This window comes from Lutzomyia longipalpis, chromosome 4 (genome assembly GCF_024334085.1).
Source record: "Lutzomyia longipalpis isolate SR_M1_2022 chromosome 4, ASM2433408v1".
Classification (NCBI taxonomy): Eukaryota; Metazoa; Arthropoda; class Insecta; order Diptera; family Psychodidae; genus Lutzomyia; species Lutzomyia longipalpis.
In genome coordinates this window covers 23,427,752-23,454,053 of record NC_074710.1, presented here as the reverse complement: position 1 = coordinate 23,454,053, position 26,302 = coordinate 23,427,752, and the positions used below count along the sequence as shown (strand labels likewise).

The window sequence follows — 26,302 nt, the reverse complement described above, 5'->3', positions numbered from 1 at the left end:
GGTCTGTGGGTGGCAGCACCACCCTCCCAATTACACCCCTGATGGGTGAGTGGTCGGAAAAGCAATGAGTGCAAGAGAGACAAACATTGGGGGGATGTATGGAGGTCTCTGTCTCACAACAGGGCAGGACAAAGTGCGCAGAATCCTTCGAATCAGTGACAATGTTTATGAGTTATTCCTGCAAGTATGCCAGAGGCAGAACATTCTCAGAGCTATTCTTAGCCCCATCAAACTGCGTGCGTGACTCACAGCATTCCGCCTATAATGCATTTACCCTGTGTGTGAGGTGTGACACCGAATTAAGTGCCTAATTGCATTTTGTTCAGGTTGCATTTTATTAAACTTCCTCACAACATATTTTACCTCAATTCGCATTTTGCGTAAAAATAATTCGGGAAGGAATGTAGGGAGCTTTTGAGCTTGAAAGTTTTGTGAATTTTCCGTTAAGGTATAACATGGGAAAGTTTAGAGCGTAGTGACATCTTTTGAAAGCTCCTGAAAGTTTATTTTTATATTTTTTTACATAATATATTTAATATTTTGTATAAAATAAATTATTTTGCAAAATTAATAATTTTATTTTATTTTCTTTTAATGTTTTTGATATTTTTTGCGATTTTTATGGAACTCGGTGGGGCTTTTCTACGAATAATGGGCCTTAATCAGCGACCAAGAAATCCTTGAAATCTTTGAATTTTGTACTGAAACAAGATTCCAAACGAATTTCGAAGGTTTCTTGGTCGCTGAATAGGACCCAAAATTAGTAAAATCAAGGGGTGTTTATCTGGCGAATATTTGGATTATTTTAGCGAATCGTCCGAATCTGGACGAATAATCATACTTTTGATAAATAATCCGAATCTTGACGAAGACTTCGAATCTTCTTGAAGAAAAATCAGAATTCTGACGAAATCTGAAACTTCTTGACGAAAAATCGAATCTTCTTGACGAATAATTCGAATCTTGACGAATAACCCGAACTTAAACGAGTAGTACGAATCTTGACGAAGACTTCGAATCTTCTTGAAGAAAATTAAAAATTGTGACGAAATCTGAAACTTTTTGACGAATAATTCGAATCTTGACGAATAGTTCGAATCTTCTTGAAAAATAGTCTGAAATTTCCTGAAGAATAATTTGAATCTTCTTAACAAATAAACCGAATCTTAACGAATTAACCGAATCTTGACGAATAATTCGAAGATTTTCTTTCAGATAAACACCCCTTGAGTAAAAAAAACTCGTCCGATTCGCCCATTAAGGAGAGAAGTTTTTTTTTAACATATCCAACTAAAATTTTAAGATCTTTTAGCAGTAAAAAAAACAATTTTTTAGTTAAAAATTTCAATATTGTAAAAATGGGTCTAGAAGGGTTAATATTTTTCTTTTAACTTCTTTGTGGGATGTGGCGCCATCTACAGAAGCAATCAGGAACGTTGGCATACAATTCTTCAATTTCTAAAATTTAAAGCTTTCAACTGAATAATTATTAGAATTTCCTTCAAAGCTCAACAAAACATTACTCAGAACAAATAATAAAAAAAAAACTTATTAAAATACATGAAATCTTTATTATCTGTACAAAATATATATTTATAGGTAGTACATGGGATTTGTTTTTTTTTTTTTGTAAATGTATTCTTGAATATTATTTTATATGGTATAGATTTTTTGTTTAATAAAAAAATTGTAAGATTATTTTTTGTGATTTTCTTCCATTTGACATTTGGTCGAGTTATTTGGTTAACAACATAATTTTCTTTCTCTTTTTATTAATTAATTCTAATAAATATCTCTTATTTTTAAATCAAAATTTCACACAAAAATTCGCTATATACAAAAGTACTCTCTCGCTCAGGAAAACATCACAGATCAAAACGAAAAAAAAAACTGACATTAAATTATTTCTTTTTTAATGTATAAATGTTATAGAGATGGAAATTTTTGTTTTTTTGGCAGACATATTTTTTAATTAAAAATATTTTTAGATTTTAAATTATTTTCGTATTTTCCTTTATTTTCTGGGGACATTTTCAGGTGGACGTTTTGGCTGCCTTCGACCGAAGAGCATCACAACATCTCCTGTTTTAATGGACTTGAAGACATCTATGGCTTCCTGGTGGGATAGACCCTGGAGAGTCTTGCCGTTAACCGAAAGAATTTCATCGCCTGAATTAAAAATCAAACATTTTAAAATTTCAAAGAAAATCTTTTTTTTTAATTGTGGTTCTGCTTTTACCTTCTTTGAGAGTTCCCTTCTCAGCTGCCTGCCCATGACTGTAGATTGTCTTCACGTAGATCCCAATTGCACCCTTTGGGGAATCCTTGCCGCCCACAATGGAGAACCCGAGTCCTTTGGCGCCATTTCCTTTGCAAAACTTTGCCTGGCGAATGGTAAAACCATTCCCACCGCGTGGCAATGTGCAGAATTTACTCTCTTCCGCCTCCGACAGCTCAGAATGGAGTTCTCTGTCAGCCAAAGAAGTCACTGACTGCAAGGAAATTCAAATAAAATTTTTTTAAAAAAGTTTTAAGTTTATTTTAAATGTTATTATAAATAATTTTAAAGTCAATCGTTAGAATTTAGATGTCAAAAAAATGAATGAGAAACGTCAGAAAATAAACGTCAAAACGTCAAGTTTTTTATCGTTAAAAGAGAAAACAATAGAAAAGAATAAAAGAAACGAGAAGCTTTTGCAAAAGATTAGTAAGAAAAGTAAAGGCTCACAATCGAAAAATCAAAAATTAAGAAACATTAGACATTAGAAAACAAAAGGCTTAAAAATGGAAAACGTAAGAAAATTAACGGCAAATTGTAGTAAGAAAAAACGTCAAACACTTAAAGAAACGTCAAACGCCGAAGGAAAATGTCGATAGAAAACAAAAAAAAACTGTAGAAAAGAAGATACAAAATGTTTAAAAAAGAAGTTTAAAATATTAAAACAAAAAAACTATTATAAAATTAATAAAAAATAGCTATTTTATTACGGAAATTAAAAAAAAGAAATGGGCGTTCACAGAGAGAAAAACGTCCCATAAATAGATTAATTGATGACGTTTTATGGAAATTTGGTTCAATTAAACATTTTCAAAAGTTTAAATAATTTTTCTTTGTTTTTCTAAGAAAACGAGAATAAGAAGTGATTGACATAAATTTCGGTTATTTATAAATAATATTTGCTGAGAAAACCATTAAAAGTTGACTAAAAACGAAAACTGTGACGTCATTTTGACATTTAAATGCATGAAACATTCTCACCAATGTTTCATCATGATTTTTAAAAGAATTATTATGCTACTTATTCATTAAAAGCGACAAAAATCAGAATAGTGACGTCATTGTTTACATTTTTTCGCAAAAAAAAGCATTGAAACATTTTTCAAGAGGTTGAGCCCTTCAGTCTTTGTCATAAAGACTGCGGAAATGGAGCTGCTAAAGACCAGAAAATAGAAGAATTCTTTCAATGCTCCAAGCATTGGTGAGGCAATTTAAATATTCTGCTGAAAACACCACTTTACTGTTAAACAACTCCCATGTTGATTGATTCTAAACAATAATTAATTCTCCGGGCGTCTCATTGCACAAGTTCTCCGGAAGTTTCACGGAGAGTTCTTTTCTACTCAAAATTCAAGCCACAATAGCAATGCAAAGTTGAATGCACGTTGAGAGAAATGCAAAAATCCAAAAATATTTCTCATTTCAATAAAAGTTTCATTGAACCCATCATACCACTATATCTGGGCAATTGCTGTGGGTGGTTTTTTTCTTACTCTCTTACAGAGTATTTTCAATATACTACGTGACAAATTCATCCTTCCAGCAATTTTTGCAGAGATGAATAAGCAAATACGCGTTAATCGACACCTTCTCACACACAGGGAGGAGTTCTTACTCGCGAGAATTTCTGCAAATTTAATTCATAGCAGTGGACATGGAGAAACATGACTTCAAGAAGCTCCCAAAGTACGTGGAAATATTTCATAAAATTCCTTTTTTGAACTATTCAAAATAAAATTAATTAAAAATTTCGTGATTAAGCATTTTCTGAGAAAGGATTTTGAGCTCAGAATTCATTTATTAAAATTCTAGAGAAAAACCTCGAAGAAAATCCCTAAATTATTGTAATATTTTATGTATTTCTGTTTAAGTATTTTCTGTTCATAATAGGTAGACATAAAAATGCATAAACTCCTTCAGAAATTCTATGATCACTTTAAGAAAAATTATTGCAATCTTACAATCTCGCATTTAAAACTATTCCAAATTATTGATGATTGCAAAATTGACAATCCAATTATTTTGAATATAATTTATATAATTTCCCCTTGAACCTCCTTTTGCCAGAAGCCAACCAGTGTGGTGTGGTGGCCCCCCTGCCACGAAGATCGGGTTGATTGCGTTCGCGGGCGATCTGATAAATGGAATTTCACACTGCAGTGGTCATTTGAAATTCAAATTAAATTAGGTCACTGGCATGGGCGATCAAAGGGCCATAAATCAGCTGAGAAAAGTGTTGACGAATAATTTTGTTATATTCAGCTACCTTTCGACACAAATTAATTATTTCTTTCACTACTGGACGTGAAAGTTTACTCATTTTATGGAAAATTTATTTGAATTTTTGGAATTTTTTCTCTCTGTTTCTCCTGTAACTGACTGCAAAATGAAAACAATTTCGGACATTTTGAAAAATTAAATTTTCATTTTTGAAAATAATATAATTTTCTAATATGTTTTCTTAATGCTTGTTAACCATTTAAAAAAAAATGTGAATGAATTTTAAATTGAAATGAAAATCATCTTCGATGGCCTTTTACGAGCCAAAGCCACTCTTGAATTAAATAAGAAAAAAACTTAAAGAAAACAACAAAGAGGAACAAAAAACATTCTCTGTGGGTGGGCAGCATAGTGAGGAAGGTTTCTTCAATTCAATATCACCGAAGAAGCTCAAATTCTCTCTTTTCCGTTGAAGTAATCAAATTCACAACGAATTTTATTCTCAGATTTAAAAACATTAAAGTAACGCGCTCGTGGGTGGATTGTCTTAATCGCGCGCAATTAATCATAAACAAACTTGAAATGAAACCATTCTGCACTCTCGGCGTGGCCTAATCAGCAAAACTTCCAGCATAGCTAACACACAAGGGGTGTTTATCTGGCGAATATTTTGGTTATTTTGGTGGCGAATTATGCGAATATTTCCTCTTTATCTGTTGCTAAAAAACTTAAAAATCGAATAATTATTTTTTAGGCTTGAATTAGGTATTTTTTGAAAGCTATTCTTGCTCCAAAAAAATTCTTTTTCAAGCTTAACTTTTACGTATCTTTATGGCTTCAATTCAGTACTTTAAGGCTTCCATTTGGAAAACAGTGCTAAATTTAAGCCCGTAAAGTGTTTAGTTTTAACACAAAAAGTACGAAATCATGTGTAGAAAGTCTTTAATCAAGCCGTAAAAAGTTATTCTGATTTTAATCTCAATAGATTTAAGTTTAGTACTAAAAAAAAGCTTAAATAGTTCTTAATTCAAGCCTAAACAGTAATAAAATGTCCAAAAAAGACTAAAATTTATTAAGCTGAAAAACGTTATTCAGTTTTTTTTCGTAGGATATGAAGAAAATATTCGTATAATTCACCAATGAAAAAAATAGAATATTTAGTACTTGATTTTAGTACTATAATTTAGTGCTTTTTGTGCTTGACATAAATGTTTTCAAAACTTTAATTAGCAGGCTTGAATTTAGTACTTTTTAGGATTGAATTTAGTACTTTTTCAAGCTTTTCCACCTTAATCTGAACATTTTTATGACTAAAACCTAATATAAGCATTATATTCATCTACCGAATATTTTTATTTTTCTTTTTACGAACCATCGGAATATTTTTATTCAGATAAATGCCCCTTTGTTAGCCAATAAATCTTCACAACATTTTGCCATTGAAATTTTTGCATTTTTTCCATTAATTTTCATTTGCAATTTTCCCCTTTTGAGCGTTTTTCCTCGCACCACACAAATTAGAATTCCATCTAATCATTGATCAAAACTTTATTCTTCTCTCTTGTTGCGCCTGACTTGCTAACAAGATTCCGAAGAGGCGTTCCGCGCCCGTTTTTTATTTCATGTGTGGGTATCAAAAATGTTACTTAATTACGTAAATCACCCAAAGAAACGTGGTTTAGTCAACAACGCACCGTCTAAATGCTCTCTCTCTCCTTGCTGTGCTTTGATGGTGTCACTCTTTTTGTCTGATTCTTTGAGACTTGCATGGCCACAACTCTCCAAATCAAACGCAACCATCAAAATTTTCAAAAAAAAAAAACTTGTGAACAATTGTCCACAAAATGTCTCAAGCTGTGAAAGATTTTCCATTAAGATCTTCTATAGTTGAAAATGTGCGCAATGCACTCGTACCAAAAATGGTGGGCTTATAAAATTCTCTTACATATAGCGAAAAATGTTTAGAAAAATAATATTTCTTGTTGTCGTGCAAAGAAATGAGAAACAATTCAAATAAATTTATGCAAAAACAACAATCTCTCCCTAATATAGAAATTTTATTAAAATTATTGCCGTTCTGCATGTTGGGGGATTTGTAAATTCCATTTTGAAAGAATTTATTCAATAAACCCGCTGACAAATGATTTTTTCTCAATATAGCTTTGGCATTAAATCTCTATCAAGAGTACAGATTTAACGAAAAAAAAATTGATTTAATACATTTCTGACCACTCAACGCGATAATTCATACAGAAGTTTTAATTTTTATACACTGTGCCGTAATAAAATATTACACAACCCGGCCGACACAGATTTATTTATTTTAATCAGTAGGGGTTAGGTTTTCTCGACGTGTAATTTGAAGGAATTAAAATTTTGTTCATGCGAAAGCGTTTTAACGTTTCTTAACGTTTGATGTGCATTTTTAATGCTTGACGTTTCTTTTCTAACATACAATTGTTTCTATTAGGAATTTGACAATTTTTTATAGGATTTAACGTTCATTTATCTACATTTGAAAATTTTTTCAAGTTTTAAGTATTTTCCAACTTATTTGACAATTATTTTCTAAATTTGACAATTATTTCTTACGATTGACGTTTCTTTTAAGAACGTTTCATGTTTTTATAACGATTAGAAATCCTTTTACATTTTTAATGTAATTTTTAAGATAGAAATTTTTTTTAACTTCTAAAAAAGACTTGAATTTTCTGAATTTTGAGGGGGTGTTTAAACGCCCAAAAACTCCCTTATTATGCCCCTGAAAGTGACTAAATAAAATGACCATACTTTTCTCAATTCTTTTTACAAAAAACTTGCTTCATGTACATCGTGCATAACGTCCGTTTGAGCGTTTATTTAAATAATTTAAATTAGCCAATTTACTTCATACACCAATTACTGCCGTTTATAAAATAAATTCAAATGATTGCATAACTTCACCCATTTTTGGATTTTATTTCTTTTCTCGCCACTTTTGCATAAAATTCTCTTTCTCTTAAATACTTTTCAAATAGCTCTGTGCTTTTTTTCTTCATTAACTGTGTATTTATCTCTCCCCCATTTTCTATGTTGAATTTCCTTTTGCATATTAGCATCAATTATTTCCACTAAAACATTATGCTCCAACATGCAAAGTTGCGCCATGCGGAGAGATAACAATTTTGTGCGGTAATTGCTGCCTTTTATTGGTTCTTTTCAATATTTTATTTCGAAGGCATGACCTCGTCATGGAATGATTAGCGCGGTGTCCGTATAAATGATTCAAAACATTCCAAATGATCATCACCTGGGCGCCACATTTAGACCGCAAAATCATTGCGAGGTGGGGGGGTTGAAAATGTTTTAATGTAGAGGAATTCCTGAGAAAATGAATCTTGAAATTCTCGTTAAATTCAAATTTGGATGTGATTTGAATTGTTTCAACGCCCCCGGAAAAGTTTTTTTTTTAATATTCCCGTGGAGTTTATCACCGGAAATTCAAGGGGAAAAATAAATTGAAAGACTGTCCACTCACCTGTTTGGATTTCCGGTCACGCGTGGGCGGTTTTGGGGCTTCCGGTTGTGTCTTGAGTGCCCTCCTTGCAGGCGGAGTGGGTGTCCGGCCGACAACTGTGTCACACTTCACGGTTGCAATGGACGTTGATCGCTTCTTTGGGGCAGCATTGGTGGTTGACACCGGTCGCGGTGGCAGCTGCTGTTGCCCCATTAGCTTGTTGATGCGCTCTAAGAAGCCAACGGATTCTCTGCTGCGCACTGTTCCGTTCTTCAGTGGGGAGTGGCTGCGTGGACGAACACGGACTTTGGGCCCTTCAACGGGGGGACTCTTTGGGGGCCCTGGGGCTTGACTAACACGACCACCAATTGCAAAAATTGGCTTCTTCGCCGTGAGCGGCAGCTTCGATGCCGGCACCTGGCGACTTGGTGTCTTTGCCACAGCCTGCGATCCAATCCTCGATGGTGGAGATCGCGCTGAAGATCGCACCGAGGAGCGTTCGCACGATCGCACTGTGGATCTCTCTGGCAATTTAGCTGGCTGTTGCTGCCTGCGATCAGGTGAACGATCCCCATTTACAGCAAAGGGCAATGATGCTGGGCCATCACTCTCGCAGTACTCATCGTGACCCGGTGATGGGACGTAGAACTGCGATGGGGGCGGTGTGTGGAAAACCTCCTGAACAGACAGGGCGCGTCTCTTCCTCAGCCCCGCATGGAGGCGTGTAAATTTATTCCGCAGCAGTTGCTGCACCTCCTGAATGGAGGACTTCTGTCCCGGCAGACGCATCGAGGCGGATTTGAAGGTCTTCAGCAGTGGGAATTTAGATTCCTTCTCCTTGGCTGCGGGAATGGGGATCCCACTGTCGCTGTCCATGCTGAAGCTCAACTTCTTCCTCTGCTGTGGGGTCGTGGACTTCCGTTCATCTGTTGCACTGTAGTACTGCAGCCTCTCCCGTCTTCCCATCACTCTTGGCGTCTCGGGCAGCTCTTCGTACCGCTTCACTGAACACTCCCAGTCGTGATCTCGCCACACTGGCTCCCGTAACCCAATTGGGGGTTTCGCACTCAATTTATCCGCCACATCCGGTCGATTGACATTGATGTCGCGGTACTCGTGATACCTGTACTTGTCAGCGGAATCACTACGACGCCACAGGTGTGCCCCATCCGCCCTCCACGTGGTCAGTTGATCATCGCGTTGCCCCAGGAGGGTATACGATGCCGGGGTGTCTGTTAGTATGTAATTAGTGTCGGAATCCAATGATGATGGTCCCGATGCTGTGGCCTTGAAGCTCGCGCAACGTCTTCGCAATTTCTGCCATTTCTGCGATATACTCGACGTGTCTGCAACAACAAAAAACCAGAGAAAATACCCAAAAATTAACCATTTGCCACTTTCTCATTTTTTTTTTCTTTTTAATCAGCAAACAACCAGCCCAACAAGCATCTCTTCACCTGGAGATGAATTAATATGCTGCAGACATGATGTGGGGAATGTTATTCAAGCTTCCCAACCCATATTTGCATTTAACAGCTCACGCTGTGCAATTTAATATGTAATTTTGGAGTCATTATGGAATGTAATGTCTCGCGGAGGTCTCGCAGATGCAGCAAACATAATGGGGGAAGTGTTGTGGAAGAAATTGAAATTATGAGAATTTTTTCTTTTTGTTTGAGGAAGAAAAATGCGATTCTTGTAAATGCGAAGAGGTATCATAATGTAGGAAAAAAATGGAGAGAGGCAGCATTCTTCATGAAAGTGAAACAACAGTGCGTGTTTTCTAGAAGATCATCAAATTTTAGCATTAAACTAATCATGATGAGAAAAGAAAATTAAATATTTTCAATAAAGTTTAACGAGTAATATAATCACTGTTGTGACGAGGCCGGGAAATGCCCTCAAAGAGCCTCCAGAACCTCCAGAAACATTTTTTTAACCTGCTGGCCGCCAAGACCTTGGAGCTTCCTTAGAGCGCCAAGGTGGGGTCGTTGAACGACCCCAAGAAGGAAGTCGATTTTCTCATAAACTATAAAACCGGGAACTGTCGGGTCACTACCTTTAGACTCCTTATATAGTCCTCTTGCCCCTTGCATCACAAATTCGCCACCCGGAAACACGCAGAAGAAGATATTAGGGAAAAACATTTTTCACTTATTTTTCACACTTTCTTCGTGAGAAATTTGCCACGAAGTTGACCGCAACTGCTATTTTTTTCACTACTTCCCCACATTCCCCTCACTTCCCGCACCGTGATAAATGGCAATATTTCTCGAATATTCTTTATTGTTTTGCACATTTATATGCTTCTAATTATGTTTTATGTTGTTTATGTTACTTATTCGCGATAATTCTGACACTGAGGTGGTAAAGTGAGAAAGTAAACACAACCCTTCAACCCCCTTCAACCATATGATTTATGATGTGACTAACTTCATTCTAAGAAATTTTCCGCAGCATGGCCGTTACACCAATTTTTGAATTCCCTTTTTCTACATTTTCCTTAATAACTTTTCTTGTGGTGGACGGATTAAGCTGAAATTTTTACACAACCTCCCCAGATAACCAAAGAACTTATTTCCAAAAGATGGGAATGGTATCTTTTATATTTATTAAGTTATAGCACGAAATATAGGGCTGGGGTCGTTCAACGACCCCGCTTGGCGGCCTAGAGGTTAAATAAATAATTTGCCTTTAATAATTTGTTTCAATTTTGTAACTTCGTGACCATTTCAGCTGAAGTCCAAAGAATATCACTTTTAGCCACTTTATAATTAATTCACCTTAATTAAATTTAAGTTTATTTAATTTTTCATTATTTATTTATTTATTATTTATTTGATAAAGGGGGTGCCATAATTTCTGATGATTTTCCTGATTTAATTTTTTAAGTCAGTCCAAAGGTTTCTAAGCAAGTCCCTGGTCTTACGCTAGGCTAGGCTAAGGCATTTAGGTTTTAAGGGTTTTAAGGTTAGATCAGTCTGAAATAAAGCTAAATGCGTCTTAAAAGTCTGAACTAAGGGAACTTTCACACCTAAGTTCTAAGTCCTTGATTCTTATGATTTTACATGTGAAAGAACGAGAAAAATAACATTGTTGTTTCTCTCGTACTCACGTAGAAATTTTGATGCTTAAGCACTTGGAGCTTAAGTGCGATAGAGAATAGTAAACGTACTAAGCCTCGGCTTAAAAAAAATTAAGGCCTAGCTTAAATGGCTCAACTTTATTTCTTAAGTCAAACTTACAATTTTTAAGGTTAAGCTTTTGAGGTTTTAATAGTTAGGTCAAATTAAGTCTAGATTCCTAGACTCTAGAATCAAAGTTTTTTATGATCCAAAAATGCATTAAACCCTGACTCAGCCTGACTTAAAAAACTTAGGCTTTGTTTAAAAGACTGACTTAGAAGAACTTTTAGACCTAACTTATTAGAATTTATAGCTTGATTAAAAAACTTAAGCTCACTCAGTTTAAAAAAAAACTGGAGCCTTGCTTAAGTAACTTTGAGCCTAGTTTAAGAAACTTAAGCCAGACTTGGTACTGAATTAATTAAATAATCTATATATTTCTTATGCTAGAAAAGTTTGCAAAAAAAACGGAGAAGTATGAGGCGAAAACAAGAAACTTACAAACGAATCTCGACTGTAAAAAAGTTTAATTTGTTCTTTATATAAAATTAAAAAAAAATATATTTTGTGCATTTAAAAATAATCAAGAAAGGGGAGATAGGTAAAATCTTTATGTCAGATTGTTATGTGAGATTGTAACCCTATTAGTTGTGATTCTTTCTTAAATCTTTAAGTAGGTACAAAGATTAGAAAACTTCTGCTCTTTGTACCTACTTCTATTTTTTAAACAAACACAAATTGAAGAAAAAAAAACAAAGTTTCGAATATTTAAGAAGAAAGAGAGATAAAAATAAGCAATATTGCTTCTCAAATTGGGGTCAGAGTGATCACCTTTTCACCTCATAATTCACAGCTTTGTATAGCTCCAATGGGGCTAAAGATTGAGTTGTTAGTATTGACAATTTACTTAATTTGTATCCAATAAACTCAACAAACATTTTATTTTCAACATTCTTGCGGCATTCTTTAACAGATTCCCATAAAAGAGACGTCTTTCCTTCACACTGTGAATGTTGAGAAATATGTAGTAATGTCCATGGCATTACCACGTCTCTTCAAATGTGCGGGACAAAATTACATCAAATAAGTCATTCCTTTAGCCCTGCTCTCGCACTCAGATCTAATAAATTGCATGAGATGATGCCACACTGAATAATAATTTTCATTTTAACGCTCAATTCTTCAAAATGAATCATGAAGAAAATGTTTCATCCACAATACGAACAATAATGAGCAATTTATCATAGAAGAAAAAAAACTTTTCAAAAAAGCCCACAAATGAGCGCCGAAAAAATTCAGCAAGGTTGCACCAATTTGCCATCCAATTTGGTTGATCTTTTGCAGCATCGCACGAACAAATTGGCTCATTTGTGGGTGCCCTCTGGGAAGGTCAAACAGAGTGAAAACATTAATGGGCATAAATACAAATAATCATAATGTAGCATAGACAGAGGCAGCGCAGTTTAAACTTGAAGTTGAAATGCTTTTGGTAAATGGAATGTGATTGATGAGTTATGCGCGCGGTGGGTAAACTCGGTGCGCAAAGAGAGACAATTAAGGTAAAAGAAGCAACACGCCGAGGAGCTCCCCCTCTCCTTCATCAGGTTTCTCACACGTGGAAGGTGATGATGTCATAGCTAGCATAGAAGCGCTACCAATCTCATCTCCTCCTAAACCTCCGCCAATTGTGCATTGTGTTCATGTGGAGGCTACATTACACTGTCCGCAAAAAGTTACCGAATGTGAAGAAATCACGTATTTCTTAAAGAGGAATTTTAAATGTCTTTTCCTCCGGTTGTTGGCAAATGATTTTCATGAATCTGATAGTTTTGGAAAGGTCCATTTTTAACCTTTATAAAACCGATAAAATTTTTAAAATCGGTCAAGCGGTTGTTTTTTGGCAGTCTTTTTAGTAAAAATACGAGTAAAAAACATTTTTCAGTTATTCACAAATTTTTAGTTTACCCTCTTGCATATCGACTGCTAGAGCATCGATTTTGACAATTTAATCATCATTAGAAAGATAATTTAATTCTCTTTCTAAATCTGCTGAATTTTTGAAAATCGGTCAAGCAATTCGATCGTGGCAGTCATTTTAGTGACCGATATTCGTGAGATTTAAGTGAAAATTTGTAAAATTTTGATCAGAAAATTAGTGTTTTAATCAGAAAATTCTGCTTTTAATCAGAAGATTATTTCATTTTACTCAGAAGAATGTTATTTTTTGGTCAGCATAACACTAGTTTTGGTCAGAAAAATGTTCCAACTAAGAAGAATGTTTCATTTTATCAGAAAAGTCTGCAATTTTGATGAGATAAACTGACAAAATGGAACATTCCTCTTGGATTTAAAACACTTTTATGACCAAAATTAGCATTCTCTTGACTAAAAAAGAATATTTTTAAAATTAAATATTAAATTTAAGCAAGTATTAAAGGAAACAGCACTGAAGAATAAATTCTTAAAATAACGTAAATTGTTATTGTATCCATGTTTTTTTTTTAATTTTCTGGCTTTTTAATGCTCTTTATGTAATCTTTGTGTTATCTAGGGCAATGAAGATTTTTTATTATTATTCTCCTGACTAAAAGCAGAATTTTCTGACCAAAAACCTAATTTTCTGATCGAATGATTTGATTATTATTCTGAAAAAAATTCCTTTGCATAGGTTAACAAAAATAGCTGCCAATGAATAACGGCTTGACCGATTTTTAAAAATTTACCAGTTTTAGAAAGGTGAGACTTATACACTTCCTTAAGAATCGGATTCTTGTAATTCAAATCAACAACAACCAGAGTAAAAGATATTCGAAATTTTCCTTTAAAAAAAGTCACAAAATTCAACCATTTGGGAACTTTTGGCGGGTAGTGTACATAAGTACATGCGAAGTGTAGTCGAGTAAAAGAGATGCGGGTATGGAGATATTGGAAAATGCTTGCATAACCCAATCTCTTCGAAACATCACAACTTAATTTGTCTTGCATCGACCGGCGCATTGTTGGATGAAAGACGAAGGAGGAACAACAAAAAAAACTCAATGTGGAGTGAATGTTAAATGCAAATTAATCTTCCACGCTACACCTGATTGTGATGCGAGATATTTTTGTGCTGATTCGCGGGTGAGATTTGGAGTAGAACATTGGTGTGGAGCAGCATTAAAATTCACAATACACAGAAGATGTGTGGCTCAGTAAAAATAATACTCTTCACGTAAGTGAAGAAAATAATTCAAAACAGATCAAAAAGTTTTTTTTTTCTTGTTCAAAAAGTCTTTTGGGGTGAAGAAGATGGAAAGTGACGAAGGTGCGATCCCTTGAAAAATTTACAATTTCCGCCACAAAAGGCAGCTGCTCGATTTCCGTTTATTGTTTCAATTGAACATTGAGGGGTGGCTGCAAACTGAAGAGAAAGATATTATGTCATGTAGGAAGGCACAGACAATTTAGGGCTGACTCATTTTGGGGGATTTGGAAAAATGGTTATTGAACCATATGGGTTGTAACTTTGTTGTTATGTTACCCTCATGAGCGAGAGATTGCATTTCCACGAATTCATCAAGAAAAACCCTCCTCAAGTGTAGATACACAAAAATGCACGCAAGGGCATTAAAGTATTAAATTCTTTACCAGCATAAAAGCCCATTAAGGGCATATCTTAATAAACAGGCTATATTACCTACTATCTTAAGATAAACATAATAGATTTATTAGTATTAAGTTTTAAGAAAGTTAAGAAAGAATAATTGATTCGTTGCTGTTTGAAAATAAAATAAATTTATTAAACAAAAAGGATTCTATTCATTTTTCTTCCACACTAAAAATAATATTAGAAAACTTTCTACTCTAACGGGAAAATTAATGTTTTTAACATGAAAAACCTATGAATTTCCCGAGAATTTGCTTAAAATTAACTCTTTTTTTTCATAATCGTACTAAAAATAGAACTAAAAAAAAATATTTTGTCTTTTCATTAAATTACTAAATTAATTTATAAAAAATAATAAAATTTTTAGTCTTTTTTAAGGTATTTTTTTTATCAATTTTGTAAAGTACCTAACTTAATTATTGAAACGTCTCTTAGTTTTTAATTTTTAAAAGCTTTACATTGATGAGAAAATGAGTAAAATTCACTAATCCAAACAGTCTTAAGATTTCTTAAGGTTTCATAAGATCTTTTAAATTTCTTTAAGAATGTCATGAATTTTATCAAGAAAAACTTAAGATTTCTTCAGCGAATCTTAAAGTTTCTTAGGTTAGGCTAAATTGGGTTAAATGCATATTTTTCTAAGATTTTTCATGATCATTTTCAGGCATCAAAATTCGGAAAATAACTTCGAAAAATATTCGTTTAGCCGGATTCAGCCTGACTTAATAAACCTTAAGATTTGGTTAAGAAAACTTGAAAATATTAAGAGTTTTTTTTTAGAAAATTTAAAACATTTTTTAAAAAATTAAAAAAATAATAATAATTTGAGACTGTCTGACCAGAGAATTTCACCCAAAATGTCTTAAAAATATTAATCCAACTGAAATTAAGTTCTTTGGTTTTAAATATGTACTAAAAAAGAACAGAATGTGTATAAAAATCTACTAAATTCAATTAAAAAAATAATAGATTTTCCGTTTTAAACAATGAATGTTTATTTGAATGAAAATATTCGGATAAAAATTTAATTATTCGGCAAATAAACATCTCTTCTAAACCAAATACTAACCCACATTTCTAAATTATTCCTCAACATATTTTATTTTCATTTTCGTCATCCCCTCTTGAATCATCCACCATATTGGGTGAAAGAAGGAAGTTACAAGAAAATTGCTACTTCCAAGATTATACGACGGAGTGTTTTATGGCATTTTTTGCTGTTTAAATTCAATTCAGCTGCTACAAGACAAAACAGATGATGAGTAGCACGAAAAGGAAACTCTTAATTGACGGTCAATTGTGGTAGTCGTGAGCCCCTCATCTTTGAAGAGTTTTTTTTTCTGCTCAGGCGCCTCTTCAAGACACGAATCGGTTTTGGAAGAACGAAGGAAGAAAAAAAATGAGAAGTTTTGTATGAAAGTGAGATGATTGTGTGCCTAATAGGCCAATGGGTTTTTATGTCTCTCTCCCAACATAAATGAGATTGATATCCATAAATAATAACATTTTGTTGCATGTAAATCAGTTTGGTACAGCAGCTAAAAATGGTGAAAATATTGCGCAAGATCGCAACTGATTCGTGAATGGAAAAAGTTGAAAACTAAATAGTTTGACCCCTCTGAGGGGGAAAGGAGGGAGTTTGGGGCATTTTCACTTGACTTATTAATAAATTTTCAAAAGGAGGGAGATTAATGTTAGATTTGAGATAAAATGTTGCGGTCATTTATCCTCTTATACATGTTGTTTTTGTACTTCTTTTTGGTCTTTCACGCGCGTCTAACAATAAACATAAAACATGGGTGAGTCACTAGCAAATGGCACATACATGCGGCACATGGCTATTTGGGAAATCCATACGCGATCGTTGGCAGCCTCTCTCAGAACGAGAAAAAAAATGTTTCGCGATTCTTATTTTTCTTTTTGCTCCCCCTATTTTTCTTTTCATCAAGTCTTGTGGCAACGATGGCGAATTTCAAGCTTACTTCCTTTAAGAATTTTTGCCTCTATTCTTATTCCTTTCCTAAGCACGCAACACAAAGAAACTAATAACGTATAAAAAGATTCCCTCAAGCTCTTCAGTTTCAGAAGTTTTTTTTGTTCCTGGTTTAATGACACTTTTTGTCCGCGACACGGTGAATTGCGTTGTTGTTTCTGTACGAAGACGAAGCAAAAAAAAAACGCGCGCCAATTGGAATGAAATAAATTAAGTGGATTCTATTTGCATAAATAAGCTCTATGGGAATGACAAAGTAGTTGGGTTTGTCTGCACATTCTTCTTCATTCCGTTACAACGCGGAAATTTTTCTTCATTTAACCTCCTATCAATTGAATGCGTTTCATTTTTTTTTCTGATAAACTTTTATCAAATTGAGTCAATTCACAGCAAACACTAATGTCAACTAACGCTTTATTTGCTCAACGAATATTTCCTTCATTTTGCTTTTTTTTTAAACTGAAACAATATTTGCTGATCGCTCCCTCAATTTCTACTTTTTCCGCCTTTTTTTATAGGGAAAAATCTATCAGTGAAAAACAGGGGCGTACGCGATAGAGATCTATTGGAATTTTAAGTTTAAAGACGTTTAAAATTAATTTTAAAGAGAATTATTTGACATTTATCTTCTAACGTTTAATGTAATTTTAAACGTTTAACGATTTTCTTAAAGATTGACGTTTCATTTTTAAACACTTAATGTTCGTTTTAACGTTTGACAGATTTTTTCTAATGTAAACCTTTTTTAGAATCGATTCTGATAAAAATCTTTTATTTCTTTCTTAGAAATTCAAAAAATATTGTAAATTTTTGACAGATGGTGTTTTTAAATCGAATAAAGACAAACAAAGAATTTGTTGTTCTAGAAAACGGCTAGAAAGATCTTTAAAGAGCCCTGGAAAAGTAACATTCCTTCAAACTCTGATTAAAGAAGGAAATAAAATGTCAAAATCTTATAATATTTTGCCCAGAATATCAAATCTTATAACTGAGGAACTGTCAGAAAAGATTTATATCAGAATCTATCATTTACTTTTAAAAAGTACCTTTATTACCTAGATGATGTAATCGACCGTAAATAATTGTTTAAGAAAATAAGAAGATGGATTTTCGGTCTTATTTTAGGCTGATTATTTTTTATTTACTGCCGACGTTTCGGACTGTATGAGTTCTTCCTCAGGGCATCAAATGAGGAAGTAACATCGGCAGTAAAAAAAAATTAGCCTAAAATAAGACCGAAAATCCGACTTCTTATTTTAACAATTGACGTTTCTTTTTCTAACGAGTCATGTTTTTACATATTAATTAAAAAAATCGTTTCCACATTATTTTAATGGAATTCCTAAGATATAAATATCCTTTTACTTTTAAAGAAGAGTCTGAAAGAGGAATCTGAATCTTTTGCATTGTTAAGACGTGCTCATAAGACAACTCTAATAACCTCCCTGGATACGCCCCTGGTGAAGAAAAAATCCTTTTTGGAGTTTTTTTCTTGTAGATCTATTCAAATTGAACGACACCTAATCTTCGTAACCGACTTAGATCTCCTCTACAGCTTCTTATTTCAATATTCGTTAGAGTTAAGTTTTCTAGTTCTTCAAAGAAAAAATGAAACTGCCTGCCAGCGAATAAACATTAAATTCAATATGGCGGTGTAAAACCTAACCCAATTTTTTCTTGTAGTTCGTAAAACCGTTTGCTCGATTTTCGCTAAATCGGTTTCAAATGGAAAATTTCAAAACAGTATTCGAAAAAAAACGTTCTAATTTAATTTAAATCCAAATTCTTCCAAATTAAAGACACAAAAATTCGATTTATCGTTTAAAAAATATCTTTCACCGCCATTGCGCCCCATGATCTTTCTCTGGCTCACACCACTGTCTGCGGGTGAAGCACTTGGAGTGTGAATGGTGAAGAATGTAAAATGCAATGGAATGCATTCCCACAGCGTCCTGTGAACACGCGCACACCCATTGAATATTGAGAAATTATTCTAATAACTCCTTTCCACCTTCGACTGCGCTACGATGGGCTCTCCTCTGTGATTCTTCTGCAACAGCAGTAAATGCGTTCCTCACTGTGACATATCCCGCGAAGACAATTGAATTATGATTCTCAAGACATCGCGCAGTGTGTGCATTGAGCAAACAGACAGACATCACTCCAAATGAAATGGATGAAATGCCGCGCAATCTTCAAAAGTCCATGACTCTTTGTGGCATGAAGAAGATCAAGTCTGACGATCGCATTAATTTTGCCACACCCCACGCACCCCGCTAACCATGTCCAAAGTCAACCAATCAAGCTTCATTCTTCGGCTGAACTGGTGACAATGCTGCCTGATGGACTCCCAGAGTCAGACCATGAGGTGCTCAAGAGAACTTGATCACTTTTGAAAGAACAAACAACTGCGGCGATCACTAAATTGCCAATCATGCGATAAGATCGCGTCAATGCAGATCGTGTCGTGCAAAATTTTATTAAAATTACACAACTTATTGCCACTCAACTGGACCTGCGTGGACGACAAATATATTTGAGGTCAATGATGGAAATTTATAATAATTCCAAAAGATCGAATTGAGATCTTTGCGAAAAGCAAAAAAAGGCAAAAAAAGAGGAGATGTTATGGATTTCACATTAAACCCCCATAAATTCCTCCGTTGAGATTGAAAGGTGTGAAATGTGAGGTTTTCATTAAATTTATGACCACCATTGTGCAAAAGACCGCAGGAATTCGTTTTTTTTTAAGACGCAAAGATGTTTTGCAAAAAAAGGGTTGAGAAATTGCATAAGATTATACTTTATTGAGGAGAAAAATACTTTTCTGTGGTCAATTGTGGGTGTGATTTGCCAGGAAAACTGGATTAATTGTTATGAGAGTTGTGCGGTCAGAAGTGCGCCCACATAGAATATTGCTTGACGGTTTATTTCATTTTCTGCAACCTACAAGAAGAATTCTTTAAATTCTTCAGCTGCGTGCAAGGCTTAGAAGATCAATGAGTTTTCTATTGATCTGAGAAGAAGGCCATATATTGCAAATAACTCAATAGATTTTCGAATTTCAACTATCACTGGAAAGTTTAAAACTTCAGAGAAATTTGAAGAAAATCAATTGTAATATTTTCGAGAAATTAATCGAAAACTAATCGAAAATGTTGTTATTAGTGTTAGCCCAGCTCGCCCAGCTAATAGTATTTTCTGAGTTGATCAAAATCGGTCAATTCGTTCTCGAATTATTAGAGATTTTCAATAAAAAGGCTATATTTGAAAGTTATCCGCCATTTTGAAAATTAGCTGCCATTTTCTCTTGAACGTACGAAACCCAAATGGCACTAATTATCCTTTCTTTATATGTCAATTTAGGAGGTTCTAGGGGTTCTAGCACTGCATTCGTCAGTATTTTTCGTTGGGTTTAGCTCTTGGTTTAACTAGATAAGTTAGGTAATAAATTAGGGGAGACCGAGGTAAAAAAAAAGTCAATTTTCATAAATCCTCATCTGCATGATTCCCTAAGGGCAAGGGGGTAAATAAAGTCAATGAAATTTTCCGACATTTCCAAGTATTTTCCACTTGAGAGATTGATAGTAGTTGATAGCTAAACTTCTCACCTTTTGATCCGCGACAAGGAATTTCACTTGTGTACCCACTAAAACAGAGAATTTTGCAATTTACATTGTTGACTATATTTACCCCAAGGGGTATGTTTTGATTCAGATAATTGTACACAAAAATCATTAAAAATTTGTGAAAAATACACCTTGGCAACGTTTTCTATATTAACCCAGCTAGTAAGAATAATTATCAGATTGAAAAATTGCTAAAGGAACAGTAGGGGGACCGGGGTTAAAAAAGTCACTTAAGGGTTTAGAAAAAGCTCAAAATATCAGCTCATTTCTTTGGGAAAATTTACTGCCCTATAACTCTTCCTCAGATCATTTTGTTCTATCTCGCTAGGAAATATGATATTTTAGGCTTTTTCCAAACCCTTAAGTGACTTTATTAGCCCCACCCTCCCCTATCGGAAAATTAGTTTTTCTCAATACGCAAAAGTTTGGGAAATGGGCCCAAAATTTTATTTATTTTTTTACTCTTAAACTATTGCTCGAATAACCTCCAAATTACAATAAAATATTGGAGGTTGGTAGGGCTTTCCATCAAAATTTTTACAGATTTTTCCGAATTATAACTTGGGAGAAATTGGCATTTGAAAATTTTCAACTGAGTTTTTCTACCCCGGTCTCCCCTACTGTTGCTCCCGCAAAATATTTTTTTCTATCAGAACATCTATTTAAGCTTCATTTTCGTAAATTTAACTCATTCCCAATTTTGAAAAACTATTAAATTCATTGAAATTCGATTCAATGGACGCGAAAGGGTTAAAAGGGGTTAATGAGGAAAATCCTAAACTGTCGCCGTGATTTTCTCAACAAAAACGCATCCGATCGCCGCAAGAATTCGTCATGCTTTGTTCTCTGCTTCACGCAGAGCGCTCATAAAAATCTCACGCATCTGTGCGCACAATGATCGATTGAATTGAATGGGAGAGACAAAAGGTGATCGTTGGGATTAGGAAACATCATCGTGTACTCACCCAAATCATTGTCGCACAGCACCATCACGTAAGATCAGTCGTTTTTTTTTTTAATTTTATTTGATTTCCTCTCCCAAAATCTCCAAGTGAGGCGCTCCCCGCAAGGAAGAGTGTTGCAGATGGAATCAATTCTGGAAATTTAATCAAATACAGCTTTTATGTGATTTTTCTTTGGCTGATTTATCGGGGGGAGGAAAAAAAGACGTTTATTTACACAAAATGCTCGTCAACAGACACCAAATTCATCAAATAGAATATTGTGTGAGCACCATCGTCTCAATGCAAACCATTGTGGTGTGATGAGTCAAAGGGGGACACGCGAAAGAGGGAACACACATACAACGCATAAGAGGGTAAAGATCGCATTCACTCGACAAACATATTTATTTATTTATTCATGAATTCAATTAATTCACCCCAAAGGCACAAAATGCTGAACCATCTCAACCACAAAAGCATCACCACATTCGACTCCTTTCTTCCATACATAAACCCATTTCGCTCAACCCAACAACACCGTGCAAATGCATTTCAGAGGGCCCTAACTGCCTACATATACGACCTATAAATAACCATTTATATTAACCAAAAAGAAAAAGAGAGACCAACTACGGAGAATTTTTGCAATCCCGCATTTTCTGAAACATTTGCTAATTTCTGTGAAATTTTTGGCGCGTTTTTACCCCGCGTGGAAGCTCTCATAACTTGATAATTTATAATGTTTTTTATAGTGTCGAATTTAGTGGAAGAATGTGCTCCATAATTGGGGTAATTCCATTTATTTTCCCCACCAAAATTATCATTCACATTACTGGTGGAATTTTAAAAGCAAAAAAAACTCCATTTTTTATCTTAAATACCTTTGCTAATTTATTCAATTGATTTTACTACTCTATATTTTCACGTTAGTTTCCCTCATTTGAAGCTCTTTTAGTTTATTATTTTTTTTTAAGTAGGAAACATTTCAAAATAATAACAATAATAAAACCATTTTGGGCTGTTTTAGCGGAAAGTAAATTTATTTTAATTAAAACAAAAATCTCTATTTGGGAGAAAATATGAAGATATTTTTGAGAGAAAATTAGTCTTTGATAAACATTGGTGGTCATCTTGTTAACCCTGATATGACCAAGATTACAGGGATTTTTATTTACTATTTTTTTAATGAGTGTTTATTTAAATCTAATTAAACTTTAAATCAGTCAATAAATGGTTTCTTTATATTTCATGTTTATTTTAACCCTTTAAGGACGAATAAAATGCTTTAAAAAAGCTTAATTTTACATATTTATTTTTTAATTATTGCTTCAGAAGCATTATTAAAATTAGCAGGAATATATCTTGATAATTTTTGGAACTTTTACGATCATAAAAACACATCTTTAAGGACTCAGAAAATCAAAAAGAACGAAAAACTGAAAATATCCAAATTATATATTTGCTAAGTTTTGTTTTTTTTTTTTTAGGTCCCAAAGACTTAATTTTACTTGTTCCGCCTGGTGAAAAATGAGGTTAAGGGTTAAGAACAACCCACGCAAAAATATAAAAATTCAATTTGTTTTAGAATTAAAAAGTTTTATAGAGACTTTTGCTATTATTTTTTCATAAATAAAATCGCGATCTTTTGCTGAAGATAAATTAAGTAAAATGAAGAAACGATCTAGGCTGTCAGAAATGGCGCTTAGAGGACAGAACAAAGAGAAAAGAAATAGTAGAATCAACAAAAAAAACCAGCCATTTTGTAAATAGGCCGCCATTTTGTTTAGAGCGTAGGAATGCAAATAATACTCTACTAATGACTCTAATATTGTTTCTTTAAATTATCTTTTTTATAGAGTTTTGTAATTTAGGTATACTTAGTTTCTTCGACACTAGAAAACTAAAAATTCTAACCTCAAACTTTGCCCTTTATTTTCTTTCAAGGAGAAAACGTTTTTCTACATTTTCTTACGAATTTATCACAATTAGTTAAATAGATTTTATTCTAAGACGATTTAAAGAAGGACAAATTGGCAGCAATTGCCAGTTTAGTCCTCCAAGTATATTAACGTCATAAAAGGGTTAAATATATTTTCAACTCTAATTCCTAGTCAAACAGAATGTAAATAAATATATTCGAGGGCTGACTCTCAATGAAACCCAAAAGAAGTACCTACAAATAAATCAGGGTATCAATTTTCACAGCTGACACACCCTTTTTTGAGACCCTCTCTAAATTCAATGAGCAGCAAACCCCCTGACGTTGCGTCCCTTTTTGAACGTTTTTTTTTCTCCTTTCCTTTCAAACTTTCATTCTTTTTTTTCTCCACACAAAATTTTCAGTGATAAAACATTTATGTTAACGACACACTCAAAACTCCAGAAGTTCATAAATCTCACTCAAATTGTGTGCAGGCAGTCAGTGTGCACCACCATCAATCTATCCTGTTCTGGGGTTCTTATTTCAAAAAGGGGATCCCTCTTTTAAATTTTATCCCTCACATCCATTTCACTGCATACTTCTCCCTCTGCATTTACCACACTTCATACAAATCCTCTCAATAGTGGAAGAGCATAAAAAACATTCAATAGTTTGTAGAAAGAAAAAAAAAAGAACGATTCTTTATAATAAAAACATAACACACATTTTGAATTAACAATGAGCATTCTACCGCGCGATTCTCTTCAGATTAACCTCTCAATTGAAGCAATTATATACATTTGAAAAAAAATGTATGTATATAGCGAGTCGAGCAAAAAAAAGCTTGGATGGTACATGTCGTTTTTTTTTTCAACTTCTTATAATTACAATACAATGATACCATCCCCGCGCATAGGATAAAACGCTCATTTCAGTTGAATTTGCATCTGAGCGATTTCACGTAAAATTCACAATGAAATTCTACTCAATTTAAGAACAATTCTGCACGGTTTGAAGCATTAAATTTGCACACACACAACATTGTTTTATATTTAGCATAAAACCCGCAGATTATTTCGGAAGGAGACTCTGTCAAGCACGCATTGAAATCACTTCTTTACATTGCGAAGCATTCTTACGCAAAAGATCATCTCCCAAAACAGAGGTGTGTTCCGCAGGCAAATAGGATTAATTTTTTTTAAATTTCTTTTTGAAAAATTTTCTTACTTATTTAAATAACTGATTTTCAGCGGATTTTTTTTCGGAAGATCACCTCACTTTATTTTTCTTCTTCACAATAAAAACTACACAACACAACACGTGAAGGCAACGCACAACAAACTGAACAACGCGCCAGCTCAAAAGCAACTGAATGGTGGTGCGGCACAAACAGTCGGGTTCAACCTCAAGATCGCCTCCAGAACAGAGTTGAACGATGTTGTGAGAAATTTTATAGATTAGGGAAACGTGACCCAATTCCGACCTTCTTAGATCTTTTTTCAAACCGCTATTACTTAAAACCGATAAAACTTTTAATGTAGTAAGTTATGGGAGTAAAAAAGGGCATTAAATGGACTTTAAAATGGTACCGAATTTAAGAATATTGCATTTTATTTTATAACATTTTTTCTCATTCTGCGCGAACCTTTGGAGGTCGGAATTGAGCAAGCGGATGGTATAACCTCTTTTTCTGTGAAGAAAAGTCACTTTTTGTTGACCAAAATGTATGAGGAATTCTCGAATCTCGATCAATCTCGACCGATTCCCGAGAAACACTTTAACTTTTTTTATATTAATAATGTTATTTCGATGATGAGATAGGGATCAATCGAGAGCTAATTAAATGTACTTTCGATTGCAAGTGGAATTGTGCAAACTGATCCCTTCTTTTGATCGGAAGAACCTGCTGCGTCACGAAAAGTACTGATTTCTCGGGGTTGGGCATCCGCCTGGAATTGAGCCACGTTCCCCAAATTATTTTAGGAGTCAGTAATGACACCCAAACACTAGAAGAAAAAAATCATTAACGACTAAAACGAACACTGATGACGTCATTGTGTGCATTTTTAGGTAAATCTCTGCGTCTTTCTGATCAAAATGAAAAATTGGAGGTTTCAATGGTAAATTCTTACTCTTTTTCAATCTTCTAATAGATTGCGCGAGTTCTGATTGCCTCCTCAAACAAAAATTTGGCTCCAGTACTGATGAATTTACATTTTTGTTAAATCTTTCTGGAGCGCTCGTAGCGCACTTGTGGTTATTTTATGAAGCTACAGTGTTCTATTAATATATTTTCGCTCTGTGAAAGGGAAAGACGGAGTAAATTGGCCCCTTTGACGGTTTTTTGGGATATATTAATCAAGAATGGTAGTGCGGAGAAAAACAAATAGTCATATCTTGTAGGAAATTTACCAACCTACAACGCCCCCTTATAACACTTTTCTCCATCAGGATAAGAAATGGACGAATTTTCCTTTTTCCTAGACCCTTAAGGGAGGTATCTTGGGAAAATTGTTGAAATCGACATATTTTTAATGTTTTCATTTTTCTTGGAGTTTTTCTTTAACTTGGTTTTCCGATGTTGGTTACATTTGTAGCTTAATTATTGAAGTGTAAGAAAATCACTTTCCGCCATCTTAGGTGCGACGCCATCTTGAGATTTTCCTCTAAACACAAAGGTAGGTTTTTCTCAGGATCTACTGGATGGATTTTGATGGGATAAAAAGCAAATGAAAGAGGACTTTCCTATGCAGATTTTGATGTACCAGAATTTCGAATTTCCATTCTGGGACTAAGAAAAGTGGAGAAATGTGACTTTTGTTTAGATATTTTTGACAGCTCAGTTTTTGAATAGGAGGAAGTCCTTTTGAACCTTGCGGAAAACAGACTAATAGGAATTTGCTCGTTTCAGCTGAAATGCATCAAAGTGTTTGACCAATTCCTCTTTTAAGAGAATCGGTAGCTCATTTATGTTTATTCGATTGAGCTCAGAAACATACCTGACACTTTCTGACTAGATCTTTCACCACCTGGTTTCAAAAGATTCAGAT

At 34.1% G+C, this 26,302-nt stretch overlaps 4 protein-coding genes across 4 annotated transcripts in view; 1 reads left to right on the top strand and 3 right to left on the bottom strand.

Moving 5' to 3' along the window:
- LOC129795035 (probable asparagine--tRNA ligase, mitochondrial) overlaps nucleotides 1-26,302 on the bottom strand; it is a 1,173,171-nt gene that overhangs the window by 813,668 nt on the left and 333,201 nt on the right. The window lies entirely within an intron of this gene.
- The window catches only part of LOC129794972 (mucin-2-like), an 826,140-nt gene that overhangs the window by 678,610 nt on the left and 121,228 nt on the right, over nucleotides 1-26,302 (top strand). The window lies entirely within an intron of this gene.
- LOC129795002 (sodium-dependent nutrient amino acid transporter 1-like) overlaps nucleotides 1-26,302 on the bottom strand; it is an 899,230-nt gene that overhangs the window by 813,668 nt on the left and 59,260 nt on the right. The gene's annotated exons all lie outside the window — the stretch shown is intronic.
- On the bottom strand, nucleotides 1,719-24,622 carry LOC129795006 (pro-interleukin-16-like). Its single transcript, XM_055836010.1, has 5 exons — nucleotides 24,480-24,622; nucleotides 21,353-21,483; nucleotides 8,016-9,340; nucleotides 2,240-2,492; nucleotides 1,719-2,169 (listed from the first exon to the last, which is right to left on the bottom strand). The coding sequence occupies exons 2-5, from the start codon at nucleotides 21,375-21,377 to the stop codon at nucleotides 2,015-2,017; spliced, it is 1,758 nt and encodes a 585-aa protein (XP_055691985.1). The 5' UTR covers nucleotides 21,378-21,483; nucleotides 24,480-24,622; the 3' UTR covers nucleotides 1,719-2,014.

Excerpts from the sequence above, each read along its gene's own strand:
- LOC129795006 (XM_055836010.1), bottom strand. The coding sequence starts at position 21,377 with ATGGTGCTGTGCGACAATGATTTGG. Across the intron at positions 2,493-8,015 it reads GTGACCGGAAATCCAAACAG|TCAGTGACTTCTTTGGCTGA; the intron begins GTGAGTGGACAG and ends ATTTCCTTGCAG. Across the intron at positions 2,170-2,239 it reads GAAGGGAACTCTCAAAGAAG|GCGATGAAATTCTTTCGGTT; the intron begins GTAAAAGCAGAA and ends TTTTTAATTCAG.